The sequence below is a fragment of the Salvelinus sp. IW2-2015 genome, unplaced genomic scaffold (genome assembly GCF_002910315.2).
Source record: "Salvelinus sp. IW2-2015 unplaced genomic scaffold, ASM291031v2 Un_scaffold1787, whole genome shotgun sequence".
Taxonomy (NCBI): Eukaryota; Metazoa; Chordata; class Actinopteri; order Salmoniformes; family Salmonidae; genus Salvelinus; species Salvelinus sp. IW2-2015.
The window spans coordinates 100,519-114,479 of NW_019943162.1; the positions used below are offsets into that span (position 1 = coordinate 100,519).

General features: G+C 45.4%; 1 protein-coding gene across 1 annotated transcript in view; it reads right to left on the reverse strand.

Moving 5' to 3' along the window:
* Nucleotides 1-11,059: 11,059 nt before the first annotated feature.
* LOC112071968 (probable carboxypeptidase X1) overlaps nucleotides 11,060-13,961 on the reverse strand; it is a 32,323-nt gene continuing 29,421 nt past the window's right edge. Inside the window, 2 exon segments of the mRNA XM_070439585.1 lie at nucleotides 11,060-13,181; nucleotides 13,768-13,870. Of these exon segments, the coding sequence (XP_070295686.1) occupies nucleotides 12,841-13,181; nucleotides 13,768-13,870 (444 nt within the window). The 3' untranslated portion in view covers nucleotides 11,060-12,840.

A 13,961-nucleotide genomic window follows, 5' to 3' on the forward strand; every position in this document is an offset into this window, starting at 1 on the left:
AAATAAAACTAGGCTTCTATAGTGAAGCAGTAGCAACATTTTATTACCCCAATACCCATAGTGTGTCCTGGTTTTTAGACATCCAAGGGTAACAGGATTAGCATAGCAACAGTTTTACCCCAATAATATGGTGCTGCGTAGCCACATCCAGATGGGTGTAACAGATAGCAACAGTTACCCCAATATGATGACTCTGGTATATTAGGTCTGGTTAGCCCACATCCAGATGGGAACAGATAACTAACAGTTTACCCAATACCTATGGCTGGTTAAGCCACATCCAGATGGATCGTTACAGATAGCAACAGTTACCTCCAACCAAACTTATGGTGCGGTAGCCACATTCCAGAGAGTTAAACAATGCTAGCAACAGTCTCAGTTACCCCAATAACTATGAAGCGTTTGTTTTTGCTGGCTTAGCCACATCCAGGATGGCGGAATTAACAGATAGCAACAGTACCCAAGCCATCGGGCTGGTAGCCACATCCAGATGGGTCGTTAACAGATAGCAACCAGTTACCCCAATACTATGGTGGCTGGTGTTACCAATCAATGGCGTAAACAGATAGCAAACAGTTTACCCCCAATGCCATGGCGCTGGTTTACCAATCCAGATTTTGAGATGGGTAACAGGATACAACAGTTACCCCAATACTATGGTGCTGTAGCCACATCCGATGTTTGAATGGGATGATCAAAGATAGCAACAGTTTACCCCAATGCCATGGCCTGCGTTCTTAGCCACCATCCAGATGTTGAGATGGTAAACAATAGCCAACAGTTTACCCCCAATAGCTATGCGTGCTGGTAGCCACATCCCAAGAATGTTGAGTGGGATTAACAGATGATGCAACAGTTTTTGTCGTTTTTTTTTGTTTTAGATGGTAGTTATTTTAAACGAGTCTCAAACGGAGTAACATATTGACAGTTTGCGTCAACCGAAGGTGCCATGCGTTAACCAGCCCACGAGTCCAAACAGAACATTAGTGACAGTTTGCTGGTAACAGCAGCCATGGTTTACCCCCCGACAGTCTCCAAACAGTAACATGTGGACAGTTTGCAGTGCAAAACCAGGGTGCCATGGTTTATAACCCCCCACAGTCTCAACAATAACCAGACTGTGGGGACAGTTTGCTGGGTATTGTGGGGCGTTAAATGCAGCCATGCGTTTCCCCCCCACAGTCGTCAAACGCAGATAACATGTGACAGTTTGCCAGTTCACCAGTTTTCCTGGTTTTAACCCCCACAGTCTCAAACATAAAGTAGTAAACATATGTGACGTGTTGCTTGAGGAACATGCAGGGCCATGGTTACCCCCCCACAGTCTCAACTCAACCAAACATTGGACAGTTTGGTTGCAACCAGGCTGCCTCGCCTAGAGTATTGTTTAGCAGGACAGAAAAAGCCAGACACTCCAACCCAGTTAAGTAGTGACATTGTGGACATCCTCCAAACATCCACAGCATGGTGATTGAAAGACCAATCAGGCTGAGAACTTGATCGCCTAAAGCTTCATGTTATTTAAAAAATAATATACCAGAGGCAACCAAGCCACCAGCCCAGATGCATGTTTTCATTGCTGCTGACCAGCCTCTCCAACTAGTGTCAGTGGACAATGTTCATGTGTGAGCTTGTGGTTTGATTGCGCATTTCTGTATGTTCTGCGATAATATGAGGATGTATAAAGATTAGTTTATTCTTCAACAGCTGCAGATATAAAGACAAATCTGTCATAGATAATCTACAGGAGGTCCAAGAAGGTGGAGGTCTTTGCGGCGGTCAGGGACAAAGGCAGTCAAGAAGGTGGGGGTTGGCAGGCGCGGGCAGGCAGGCAAGGCAGGTTCAAGAGGTGGGGGTCTGAGGGCGGTCAGGGGCAGAAGGCAGTCAAGAAGGGTGGGGCGTCTGCAGGCTGGTCAGACAGAGGCAGGCAAAAGGTGGGCTGGGGTCTGCAGGCCGTCAGGACAGGTCAAAAAGGTGGGGTTGCACGTCAGGGCAGAGAGCAGGTCAAAAAGTGGGGGTCTGCCCCTCGGCGGTCCAGGGCAGAGGCTGATGTGCTTACACCGTGATTGGATACTTTGTTATATACACTTGCACCCGACTGATTTCCTGTGTGCTCATATCCTGATCCCGCAAAGTCCAACGCAGTTAGTCAACAAATAATCAAATCGAGCGCTGAACGTCATGTCTCATTCTTATCTCTGCTATCCCTCCACCTTTGTGGCATCTGTTCATGATTGAACCAGTGAAAGAAGATTTTGACAAGGCTAAGATGTAGCTTGAAGTTATGTCTTCATGATAAAACTAATCTGCGAAAGGATGAACCACACTGTTCTACCACAATTTGCATTGGTTAATTCTGTTAATGTCTGTGTTTTTGTTTGTGAAATGTTATGGGTGAGGTGTGTGTTTGTTAAATGTGTGTGTTATGATTTGACAAGTTGTTGTTATGGTTTTGGTTGCATTTGGATGTGGTAATGGTTTAATTCACGAGGAGGAGCTACACTAGCATTGTAGTAATCGTTTTTATTTTCTCTTAGTTATACTCTTTGTTTAACTGGCAGTCTGTTAGAACAAGTGAAGTCAGCTGAAGTAGAGGAAAAGAGTGGAAATAGGCGCGAGAGCGGAGTGTTCTTAATGCTCGTCACCTAGGGACAGGCCAAGCAAGATAGGCCCAGAGCAGTGTTGCCTTGAGATCCTGTGTTCCGTGGGACCCAATGAGAATAGGCCCGCAGAGCAGGTTCTTTAAATCCCTGGTCCTGGGGACACCAACAGAAAGGCCCAGAGCAGTGTTCTAATTCCTGGTCCTGGACACAAACAGAAAGGCCCAGAGCAGTGTCCTTAATCCTGTCCTGGGAAACCAACAAGAAAGGCCCAGAGCAGTGTTCCCTAATCCTGGTCCTGGGGGACACCAACAGAAAAGGCCCAGAAGCAGTGTTCCTTAATCCTGGTCATCCTGGGGACACAACAGAAGGTCTGCAGAGCAGTGTTCCTTAATCCTGGTCTAGGGGACACCAAGCAGAAGGAGCGCCAGAGCAGTGTCTTTAATCCTGGTCCTGGGGACAACACAGAAGGCCCAGAGCAGTGTCCTTAATCCTGGTCCGGGGACACCAACAGAAGCCAAGCAGGTTCCCTTAATCCTGTCCTGGGGACACCAACAGAAAAGCGCCAGAGCAGTGTCCTTAATCCTGGTCCTGGGACACCAACAGAAAGGCCCAGAGCAGTCTTTCCTTAATCCTTGTCCTAAAAGGACACCAATTCTAACATACTTAGTGTGATAAGGACACCAATTATAAACATGTAGGGATGAGGAACCCAACTACAAACATACAGTGTAGACCCCTTTGACTTTTTCCACATTTTGTACGTAACCGTATTTCAAATGGTTAAATAAAATGTCCTCATCAATCTACACAAGTTTTTAAAAACAAGTTTTAGATTTTTTGCAAAAAATAAAGAAAAAAAGAGAATTCCTTATTTACATAATATTCAGACCCCTTGCTATGAGACTCGAAATTGAGCTCAGGTGCGTTCTGTTCCATTGATCATCCTTGATGTCACGTCCTGACCATAGACTCCTTATTTTCTATGGTAGTAGAGCTAGGTCAGGTGTGACTGGGGGTTAGTCTAGTTTATTATTTCTATGTGGGTTCTAGGTTTGTTTTTCTATGTTGTGATTGTGTATGATTCACAATTAGAGGTAGCTGACTGTAATCGTGTCTCTAATTGGGATCATATTTAGGTAGCTTTTTTCCACCTGTGTTTTATAGATATTGTTTGAGTTAGTACATGTAGCATCTTTGTTCACGGTTCGTTGTTAGTTTATTGTTTATTTGTTTTTGTCTTTGCTAAGTTTCACTTTATCATTAAATTATGTGGAACTCAACATCCGCTGGGCCTTGGTCTGATCATTATTACAGCGAACGTGACACTTGAAATGTTTCTACAACTGGATTGGAGTCCACCTGTGGTAAATTTAATTGAATTGGACAAGATTTGGAAGAGGCACACAGCTGTCTATATAAGGTCCCACAAGTTGACAGTGCATGTCAGAGCAAAACCAAGCCATGAGGTCAAAGGAATTGTCCGTAGAGCTCCGAGACAGGATTATGTCGATCTACAGATCTGGGGAAGGTACCAAAACATTTCTGCAGCATTAAAACACTATGAAGTCTTTAAACTAAATGAGTTCATAGACAACTGCTTGACAACACCTTTTACCAGAACTCAGAAGTGACCCCACTTCCCAAATCAGAACACCAATCTTTACTGTCCTAGATGGCTATTTTAAGTTTCTGGTCAGATAACCAAAAAAGACACGACTTTTGGCTCTAAAATTGCCCCTTTCTATACTTTCCGAAATCACACCATAAGAATGTACAAAACCCAGGCGCCCTATTGTAGTGGATTGACGCAGTACGGCCCTCTATTACTTCTGTTTGACTTTATATCTAGACCACTCACAGAACAGCCTTGCCCTCCTAAAGAGACCCAGCAGTATTGATCTCAGAACAGCTCCCCTCCTAAAGGACACCAGCAGTATGATCTCAGAACAGCTCCCCTCCTAAAGGACACCAACAGTATGATCTCAGAACAGCTCCCTCCTAAAGGACACAGCATATGATCTCAGAACAGCTCCCCTCCTATAAGACAAAGCAGTATGTCTCAGAACAGCCTCCTTGTAAAGGCACCAGCAGTATGATCTCAGAACAGCTCCCTCCTAAAGGACACCAGCAGTATGGTCTCAGAACAGCTCCCCTCCTAAAGGACACCACAGTATGATCTCAGAACAGCTCCCCTCCTAAAGGACACCAAGCAGTATGGTACTCCCAACAGCTCCCCTCCTAAAGGACACCAGCAGTATGATCTCAGAACAGCTCCCCTCTAAGGACACCACAGGTATGTCTCAAACAGCTCCCCTCAAAGCACCCAGCAGTATGAGTCTCCAGACAGTCCTCCCCTCCTAAAGGACACCAGCAGTATGATCTCAGAACAGCTCCCTCCTAAAGGACAGCCAGCAGTATGGCTCAGAACAGCTCCCTCCTAAAGACACCAGCAGTATGTCTCAGAACAGCTCCCCTCCTAAAGACACCAGCAGTATGGGTCGTAGAACAGCTCCCTCCTAAAGACCCAGCAGTATGATCTCAGAACACCTCATCTCCTTGTAAGGACACCAGCAGTATGATCTCAGAACAGCTCCCCTCCTAAGGAACACCAGCAGTATGATCTCAGAACAGCTCCCCTCTAAAGGACACCAGCAGTATGGTCTCAGAACAGCTCCCCTCCTTTTGTAAAGGACACCACAGTATGTCTCAGAACAGCTCCCCTCCTAAAGGACACCAGCAGTATAGGTCTCAGAACAGCTCCCCTCCTAAAGGACACAGCAGTATGGTCTCAGAACAGCTCCCTCCTAAAGACACCAGCATTGATCTCAGAACAGCTCCCCTCCTAACAGAGACACCAGCAGTATGGTCTCAGACAGCTCCCCTCCTAAAGGACACCACAGTATGGTCTCAGAACAGCTCCCTCCTAAAAGGACACCAGCAGTATGATCTCAGAACAGCTCATCTCCTGTAAAGGACACAGCAGTATGATCTCAGAACAGCTCCCCTCCTAAAGACACCAGCAGTATGGTCTCAGAACAGCTCCCCTCCTAAAGGACACACAGCAACAGTATGGTCTCAGAACACTCCCTCCTAAAGGACACCAGCAGTATTGGCTCAGAACAGCTCCCCTCCTAAAGGACACAGCAGTACTATGTCTCAAACACGCTCCCCTCCTAAAGGACACCAGCAGTATGTCTCAGAACAGCTCCCCTCCTAAGGACACCAGCAGTATGTCTCAGAACAGCTCCCCTCCTTGTAAAGACACCAGCAGTATGGTCTCAGAACACGCCTCCCCTCTAAAGGCGCACCACACAAAGCAGATGATCTCAGAACAGCTCCCCTCCCTAAGGACACCAGCAGTATGATCTCAGAACAGCTCCCTCCCTAAAGAACCAGCACAGTATGGTCTCAGAACAGCTCCCCTCCTAAAGGACACCAGCAGTATGGTCCTAGAACAACTCCCCTCCTAAAGGACACCAGCAGTATGGTCTCTATTGTTGAATCTCTGTCCTCTCCCTGGAGACACGTTGATAGTTACTTTTTGATGTTGATCGTATACACATAATATTCCACACGAGGGCGGTATTTGGAGCTATGGAACATTTTCTTCGCAACGTGACCTGATGATCTACCTTCCATGTCCTGCGATTATAACATGGCGCTGAAATAGTACTCACACACAACTATTTCATGTTTCTAAATGATTTCTTTATTCAGACGAAGGGTACTGCTATGGGATCCCCCATGGCTCCTAACTATGCTAATAGGTATGTGGGTTACATGGAGAAACAGTCTATTTTTAATCCTCTCAAAAATGTTTTCTTGCCTATCATTATTATGTGGAAACGGTACATTCCTATTTCTGTTCTATGGAGGGGTGATGCAAAACAGCTCCAGGCGTTTCTTAACGCCTGTTCTGAGCATCTGAGATCTATTATGCAATTGTAACAGTATAACTTTAAACCGTCCCTCGCCCCGACACGGGCGCGAACCAGGGACCTTCTGCGCACATCAACAACGGTCGCCCACGAAGCATCGTTACCCATCGCTCCACAAAAGCCGCGGCCCTTGCAGAGCAAGGGGAAACCCTACTTCAAGTGTCAGAGCAAGTAACGTAACCGATTGAAACGCTATTAGCGCGTACCCGCTAACTAGCTATCCATTTCACATCCGTTACACAATCTGACACACGTCAAATCAGCTTCTGATTTTGTGTGAGGATAATGTTCTATACACGGATCTTTACAGGAAACCTACTGATCGTAACAGTTTGTTGAGGGCTGACAGTTGTCACCCGCTTCGGATGAAAAATAGTTTGCCCTACAGCCAATTCTGTCAAATCAAAAGAATTTGCAAAAAAGCTTTCAGATTTCGACAAAATATGGCTGAGACGCAAAGAAAATTCTAGGAGAGGGAGTAAAAAAGTTGTCAGATTAATACTGCCATTGAGATAATTCAAAACAACCGAGACATGATCGTTTAAGGACAGTCGCAACTAAACTACCCGCTATTCAAAGTGCGCTGAACAAATGAAGGGAATCGTTCACAAACAGTGGCACATTCTAAGATCCGATGATAGTTTCGGTAATGTGTTTTCGGACCTTTCCCTTTATCTTATTCTTGCGGGGCAGAAATCTCAGAGATCAATTGGTAAACTCTGTTTTACCATCCCAAGATATCCCTGCACAACGTCTATTTGCGCATCTACCGGATGGAAACTACAAGTGTAATTAATGGCTGTGCTCAATGCAATGGCACTTATAAATGTAGATCCTTCAAACACCCCCAAACAGGGAAACGGATCCCAATCAAATGTGTTATATCGTGCTCCACTAAGGCAATTATTTATCTTATAACTTGTCCTTGTGGGTAAAACAAAGCGCGAATTAAAAGTACGTATCTCGGGGGCATCGTAGCACCATTAGATGGAAAAACTCGATTTACCCAGTTGGGGTCCACTTTTTGGAAGCAAACCACTCGATTTCGTTCCTACGTTATATCAGCATCGAACACGTCGCCCTCCCTAGGAGAGGGGGTGACCTTGATCATTTATTGTTAAAACGAGAGGCTGCCTGGATCTTTAACTTAAAGACCATTGCTCCGTTCGGTCTCAACGCAGACTTTGATCTGAAGCCATTCTTGTGATTATTGTGATTTTTCTATTGTAAATGTTTGTAGGCTCATGTAGCCAAATTGTATCTATGATCGTACGCTATCCATTTATGTTTTTTTGTATGCTATTTTAATATATGAGAATTAACCAATGATATCAGGCCACACCCGGCCATGATACCAGACACCTGTGTGTTTCCTTTGACACTATATAAACTAGTCACCACACAGTGTTTGTCATTATACCCTGATGAAGACAGCTTGTCTGTCAAAACGTTGGTTATTAAATTATTGCATCTGAGCTCCTAGAGTGTGCAGCTCTCCTTTAATTTTTCAAGTGTTCTACTCCTCTAGCCAGCACCTCACCTAAATAGGTGTGCGTTTCTTTCGCCTCTAGAGCAAAAACCAAGCCATGAGGTCGAAGAAATTGTAGAGGTCTGAGACAGGATTGTGTCGAGGCACAGATCTGGGGAAGGGTACCAAAAAATGTCTGCAGCATTGAAGGTCCCCAAAAACAAAGTGGCCTCCATTATTCTTAAATGGAAGATATTTAGAACCACCAAAACTCTTCCTAGAACTGAGGGAGGTGACCAAGAACCCGATGGTCACTCTGACAGAGCTCCAGAGTTCCTCTGTGGCAATGGGGGAACCTTCCAGAAGGATAACCATCTCTGCAGCACTCCACCAATGAAGGTTTTATGGTAGAGTGACCAGACAGAAGCCACTCCTCAGTAAAAGGCACATGACAGCCCGCTTGGAGTTTGCCAAAAAGCAACTAAAGGACTCTCAGACCATGAGAAACAAGATTCTCTGGTCTGATGAAACCAAGATTAAACTATTTGGCCTGAATGCCAAGCGTCACGTTTGGAGGAAACCTGGCACCATCCCTACGGTGAAGCACGGTGGTGGCAGCATCATGGCAGCATTTGTAAGCATTTCACTGTAAGGTCTACACCTGTTGTATTCGGCGCACGTAACAAATAAACTTTGATTTGATCATGCTGTGTGGATGTTTTTCAGTGGCAGGGACTGGGAGACTAGTCAGGATTGAGGGAAAGATGGACGAAGCAAAGTACAGAGAGATCCTTGATGAAAACCTGCTCCAGAGTGCTGTTGCTGGAGAAATACCCTCCTGTAGGTTTTAACTCCAACCCTGTTCCTGGAGAGATACCCTCCTGTAGGTTTTAACTCCAACCATAATACCCAGGGTGTCTCTAGGTGGTGCTGGTACAGGATGTAATACCCGAGGGTGTCTCTAGGTGGTGCTGGTACAGGATGTAATACCCAGAGGTGTCTCTAGGTGGTGCTGGTACAGGATGTAATACCCAGAGGTGTCTCTCTAGAGTGGTGCTGGTACAGGATGTAATACCCAGAGGGTGTCTCTAGGTGGTGCTGTTACAGGATGTAATACCCAGAGGGTGTCTCTAGTGGTGCTGGTACAGGATGTAATACCCAGAGGGTGTCTCTAGGTGGTGTGGTACAGGATGTAATACCAGAGGGTGTCTAGGTGGTGCTGGTACAGGATGTAATACCCAGAGGGTGTCTCTAGGTGGTGCTGGTACAGGATGTAATACCCAGAGGGTGTCTCTAGGTGGTGCTGGTACAGGATGTAATACCCAGAGGGTGTCTAGGTGGTGCTGTACAGGATGTAATACCAGAGGGTGTCTAGGTGGTGCTGGTACAGGATGTAATACCCAGAGGGTGTCTCTAGGTGTGCTGGTACAGGATGTAATACCCAGAGGGTGTCTCTAGGTGGTGCTGGTACAGGATGTAATACCAGAGGTGTCTCTAGGTGGTGCTGGTACAGGATGTAATACCCAGAGGTGTCTCTAGGTGGTGCTGGTACAGGATGTAATACCCAGAGGTGTCTCTAGGTGTGTGCTGGTACAGGTGTAATACCAGAGGTGTCTCTAGGTGGTGCTGGTACAGGATGTAATACCCAGAGGGTGTCTCTAGGTGGTGCTGGTACAGGATGTAATACCCAGAGGGTCTCTAGGTGGTGCTGGTACAGGATGTAATACCCAGAGGGTGTCTCTAGGTGGTGCTGGTACAGGATTTAACCACAGCAGGGCTCAGTGGTGCTGGTACAGGATGTAATACCCAGAGGTGTCTAGGTGGTGCTGGTACAGGATGTAATACCAGAGGGTGTCTCTAGGTGGTGCTGGTACAGGATGTAATACCCAGAGGGTGTCTTAGGTGGTGCTGTACAGGATGTAATACCCAGAGGGTGTCTCGGTGGTGCTGGTACAGGATGTAAACCCAGAGGGTGTCTCTAGGTGGTGCTGGTACAGGATGTAATACCCAGAGGGTGTCTCAGGTGGTGCTGGTACAGGATGTAACCCAGAGGGTGTCTCTAGGTGGTGCTGGTACAGAAGTAATACCCAGAGGGTGTCTCTAGGTGGTGCGGTACAGGATGTAATACCAGGGTGTCTCTAGGGTGGTGCTGGTACAGAATGTAATACCCAGAGGGTGTCTCTAGGTGGTGCTGGTACAGGATGTAATACCAGAGAGTCTCTAGGTGGTGCTGGTACAGGATGTAATACCCAGAGGGGTCTCTAGGTGGTGCTGGTACAGGATGTAATACCCAGAGGGTGTCTCTAGGTGGTGCTGGTACAGGATGTAATACCCAGAGGGTGTGTCTAGGTGGTGCTGTGCAGGATGTAATACCCAGAGGTGTCTCTAGGTGGTGCTGGTACAGGATGTAATACCCAGAGGGTGTTCTAGGTGGTGCTGTACAGGATGTAATACCCAGAGGGTGTCTCTAGGTGGTGCTGGAAGACAAAGCCTCTTTCAGTTTTGATTCTTCTGCTAATGTTATTTTAAATCAAATAATTTCCCACTATATATCAGCATTTGAGTTCAATCACATTCACTCCACATGATCCTATTTTAGAATGGTACCTTCTCCTTCAGGGTATCAGAAGCTTGACATTAATTGAACAATCTGTTTTGTACACAATGTTCTTCTCTGGAGTACTAAGTCCACCTGCTCCCTTTTTACCTTGTTTTTAAAAAGAAATCCTCTGTTTGTCTTTCAGTGTGTGTGTGTGTGTGTGTGTGTGTGTGTGTGTGTGTGTGTGTGTGTGTGTGTGTGTGTGTGTGTGGTGTCGTGTGTGTGTGTGTGTGTGTTGTGTGTGTGTGTGTGTGTGTGTGTGTTGTGTGGTGGTGTGTGTGTGTGTGTGTGTGTGTGTGTGTGTGTGTGTGTGTGTGTGTGTGTGTGTGTGTAAATATACTAACTCTAACCTCAGACTGACAGCAGGATCTACGCAGCAATAGAGGAAACAACAAATGTTTTCATCACAGGTCTCGTGGTTCTGAACAAGAACGTACTAGACCCAACTCTGTCTACTCAAGTTGTCCTTTTAATGAAATAGTCAAAACACACACAATGATATACAACGTTATAAAACTAAACCGTATCAGGCCAGCTGATACTGCCCGTGGCCTCCCCTCGTCATCATAAAAGCTCTCTTCTATATTCTTGATAGTTACTGTAACAACAGCTGTACTAAAGCCCGTACACCAGTGGCGACGGTAAACTGAATTGGATGTTCGTTCACAAGTCTGGTCGCAGATCTATTTGTGCCGTCTTGCTGACTRCTATTGTCATTAACCACAGTGGAAATGGAAACCCTGATGGCAACAAGTAGTTCCAGTATAATTATATAAATGTCGACAGATKATTTGTTTTTCGTTCAACATCTTTTTTTGTGTCGGGAAAATTTAAATTATACGAGAAATGGTGTTTAAAAAAAAACGTCTTTATGCGTAAATATTGATATAATAGCTATCGAACTGTATCAAAGTAAACCTGGGAGTCACGAGATGATATTGGCGTGTGGTCCTCTTACTCTGACRCGGGGAAACCATTTAGTTTATGAGGTTACAGATGAAATCAGTTATGATGAACTTCACAGGGTGGTGAAAGTGTACTGTGAGCTGGACGCTCCTTTACAATACATATCCAGGGTATTATTCTGGAGACATGATGATCAATGCTTGACTGCCGGGTCGACAACAAAAAATATCTTRGCTCTGATCCATAATAATCTGATCATGGTTTACCTGCACTGTATCTGCGAGCTGTTGGCTAGAGCGCSCGTTTGGGCCAAAACCAAAAGGGGCACATTTTCTATTCAACGCAACAGRTTTTTTGTGACAAAACTTTCGATCCGAGTTGAAAATGAGATGGAAAAAAACATTGAACTTTTGATTTTTTTTCGGTAACATGAAAACTTTAAGTGAAAAAAGTACAATTTGTGCGCACTACSTCATCACGGACTGATGTTTTATCCGCAACAAATCACAGTTTGGTGGAAACACCACTGGTGGGAAAATATGCAGATTTTCTTTATGCATATATTTTTTTAAATAAATATTTGCATGAAAATCTGTCGCCAATTGGATGGAAACCTAGCTACTGTTGACCACTGTCCCAACAAGCTAAACAACTAGTTAAAAGGTATGAAATCTTCCTACCAATGTAAAGATACAGCCACATTGACTACATTATCTCTCTACTTTTTAACAAACAACTGACATGTTGACCACTGTCCCAACAAGCTAGTTAGAGCACATTAAATCTCTATCTCTACTTCTCTGCTATTCAAATCAAAGGTATTTATATAGCCCTTCGTACATCAGCTGATATCTCAAAGTGCTGMACATAAACCCAGCCTAAAACCCCCAAACAGCAAGCAATGCAGGTGTAGAAGCACGGTGGCTAGGAAAAACTCCCTAGACAGGCCAAAACCTGGGAAGAAACCTAGAGAGGAACCAGGCTATGAGGGGTGGCCAGTCCCCCCCTCATATTCAAATCTGAAATCACAACATTCACTGGGAATACAGACTTGTGTTAAAATCCTCTGCGTCTTGTTTCAGATCGACTACGTCGCAGTCGGATTTACAAATCACCTTCCTAAATATGACTTCTCATTGACATTTTGTATTTCAGTCCGTCTGTAGTCGCTGACTACAATAGTCCCATCTCAAAACAGCCYGTCGTTTCAAAGCCTCAAGGTGAGTCCCAAACGACACCCTATTCCCCTTTTTATAGTGCACTTCTTTTGACCAGAGCCATGCGGGGAATAGGGTGTCATTAGAGACGCAGTCTGTCCCCTGTCTCTCAGGCCAGGGGTGTGAGAGGGCGTGGTGCCCTAGCGAACCGTGTTCCCCTGGCCTTGCGGCTGTGCTCCCTCCGCTGGTTGATGGCCTTGGTGGAGACTCTTAGTTTCCGGAGCCTCAGTGCTCTCAGCTTCAGTTGCAGATCCTGGGGTAACCTCCCCCCTTTAGCTAGGATCTCGTTCATCCTCTGCCGTGGCGTCTTGATCAAGATGAAGTCACAGACGGTGGGGCGTGCTTCGGTCCCGACGCTGCATCGCCTCATGGAGGGAAAGTATCCCTCCGCCCACACAATCACTTTGTATTCCCCGGGGTTTAACAGGCGCCAGTAGTCCCCATCAGCCGCTAAGGAGATACACAGGAGAGTCTCATGATCATGCATACAGAAAATATATAAAAAATATTTTGTCAATAATACCACAATTAAGGGGATGGGACCTAGCTGATACAAACTGATGCAATGACAAAGACACTAATATTTACAGTAGAATAAAATAAAGTTTGAAACTAAAGAGATACATGTAATGGTGTAACAAACAGAGTAAAGTATCCGTTTTAAAGATATTGTTGCATCTTGGGAGTAGAATCAAATAAATGGAAGTCAGGTGTAAATTAAATGAAGATACAAGAGAGAGCACGGACTGGGTTTGGGCGGTATATCGTATATATACCGTATACCGGGGTATTTGATGTGATAACCGCTCCGGAGGAGATGGCTGGCGTTTTACGGGCTCCTAACCAATTGCTATGCCGGTAACACCGTAAATCCCTAGCACGGAGCATGGTGTCTGCTACTACAAGCAGTTAGAAATTGACGCTGGTAGGAATTTGACATACAAGCAGTGCGAGGTAAACAGAAAAATGGCAGATTTAAAAAAAAATCTACGTAGTGTAGTGCATCATGTAAATCGTTGTAGAATCCCTTGTCTACCTGATCGTATGTCATGGTCCAGGTCTTCCACTTTCACAATGGCGTCTGCAATGCCTTTCTTTGTCATCTTGTCTCTCACCACTCCCTTGATGCCTCTGTGAACCTGGTAGAGGGAAGGACAGAAGATCAGAAACAGAGATGATCGGGGAACATCAGAAACAGAGATGATCGGGGAACATCAGAAACAGAGATGA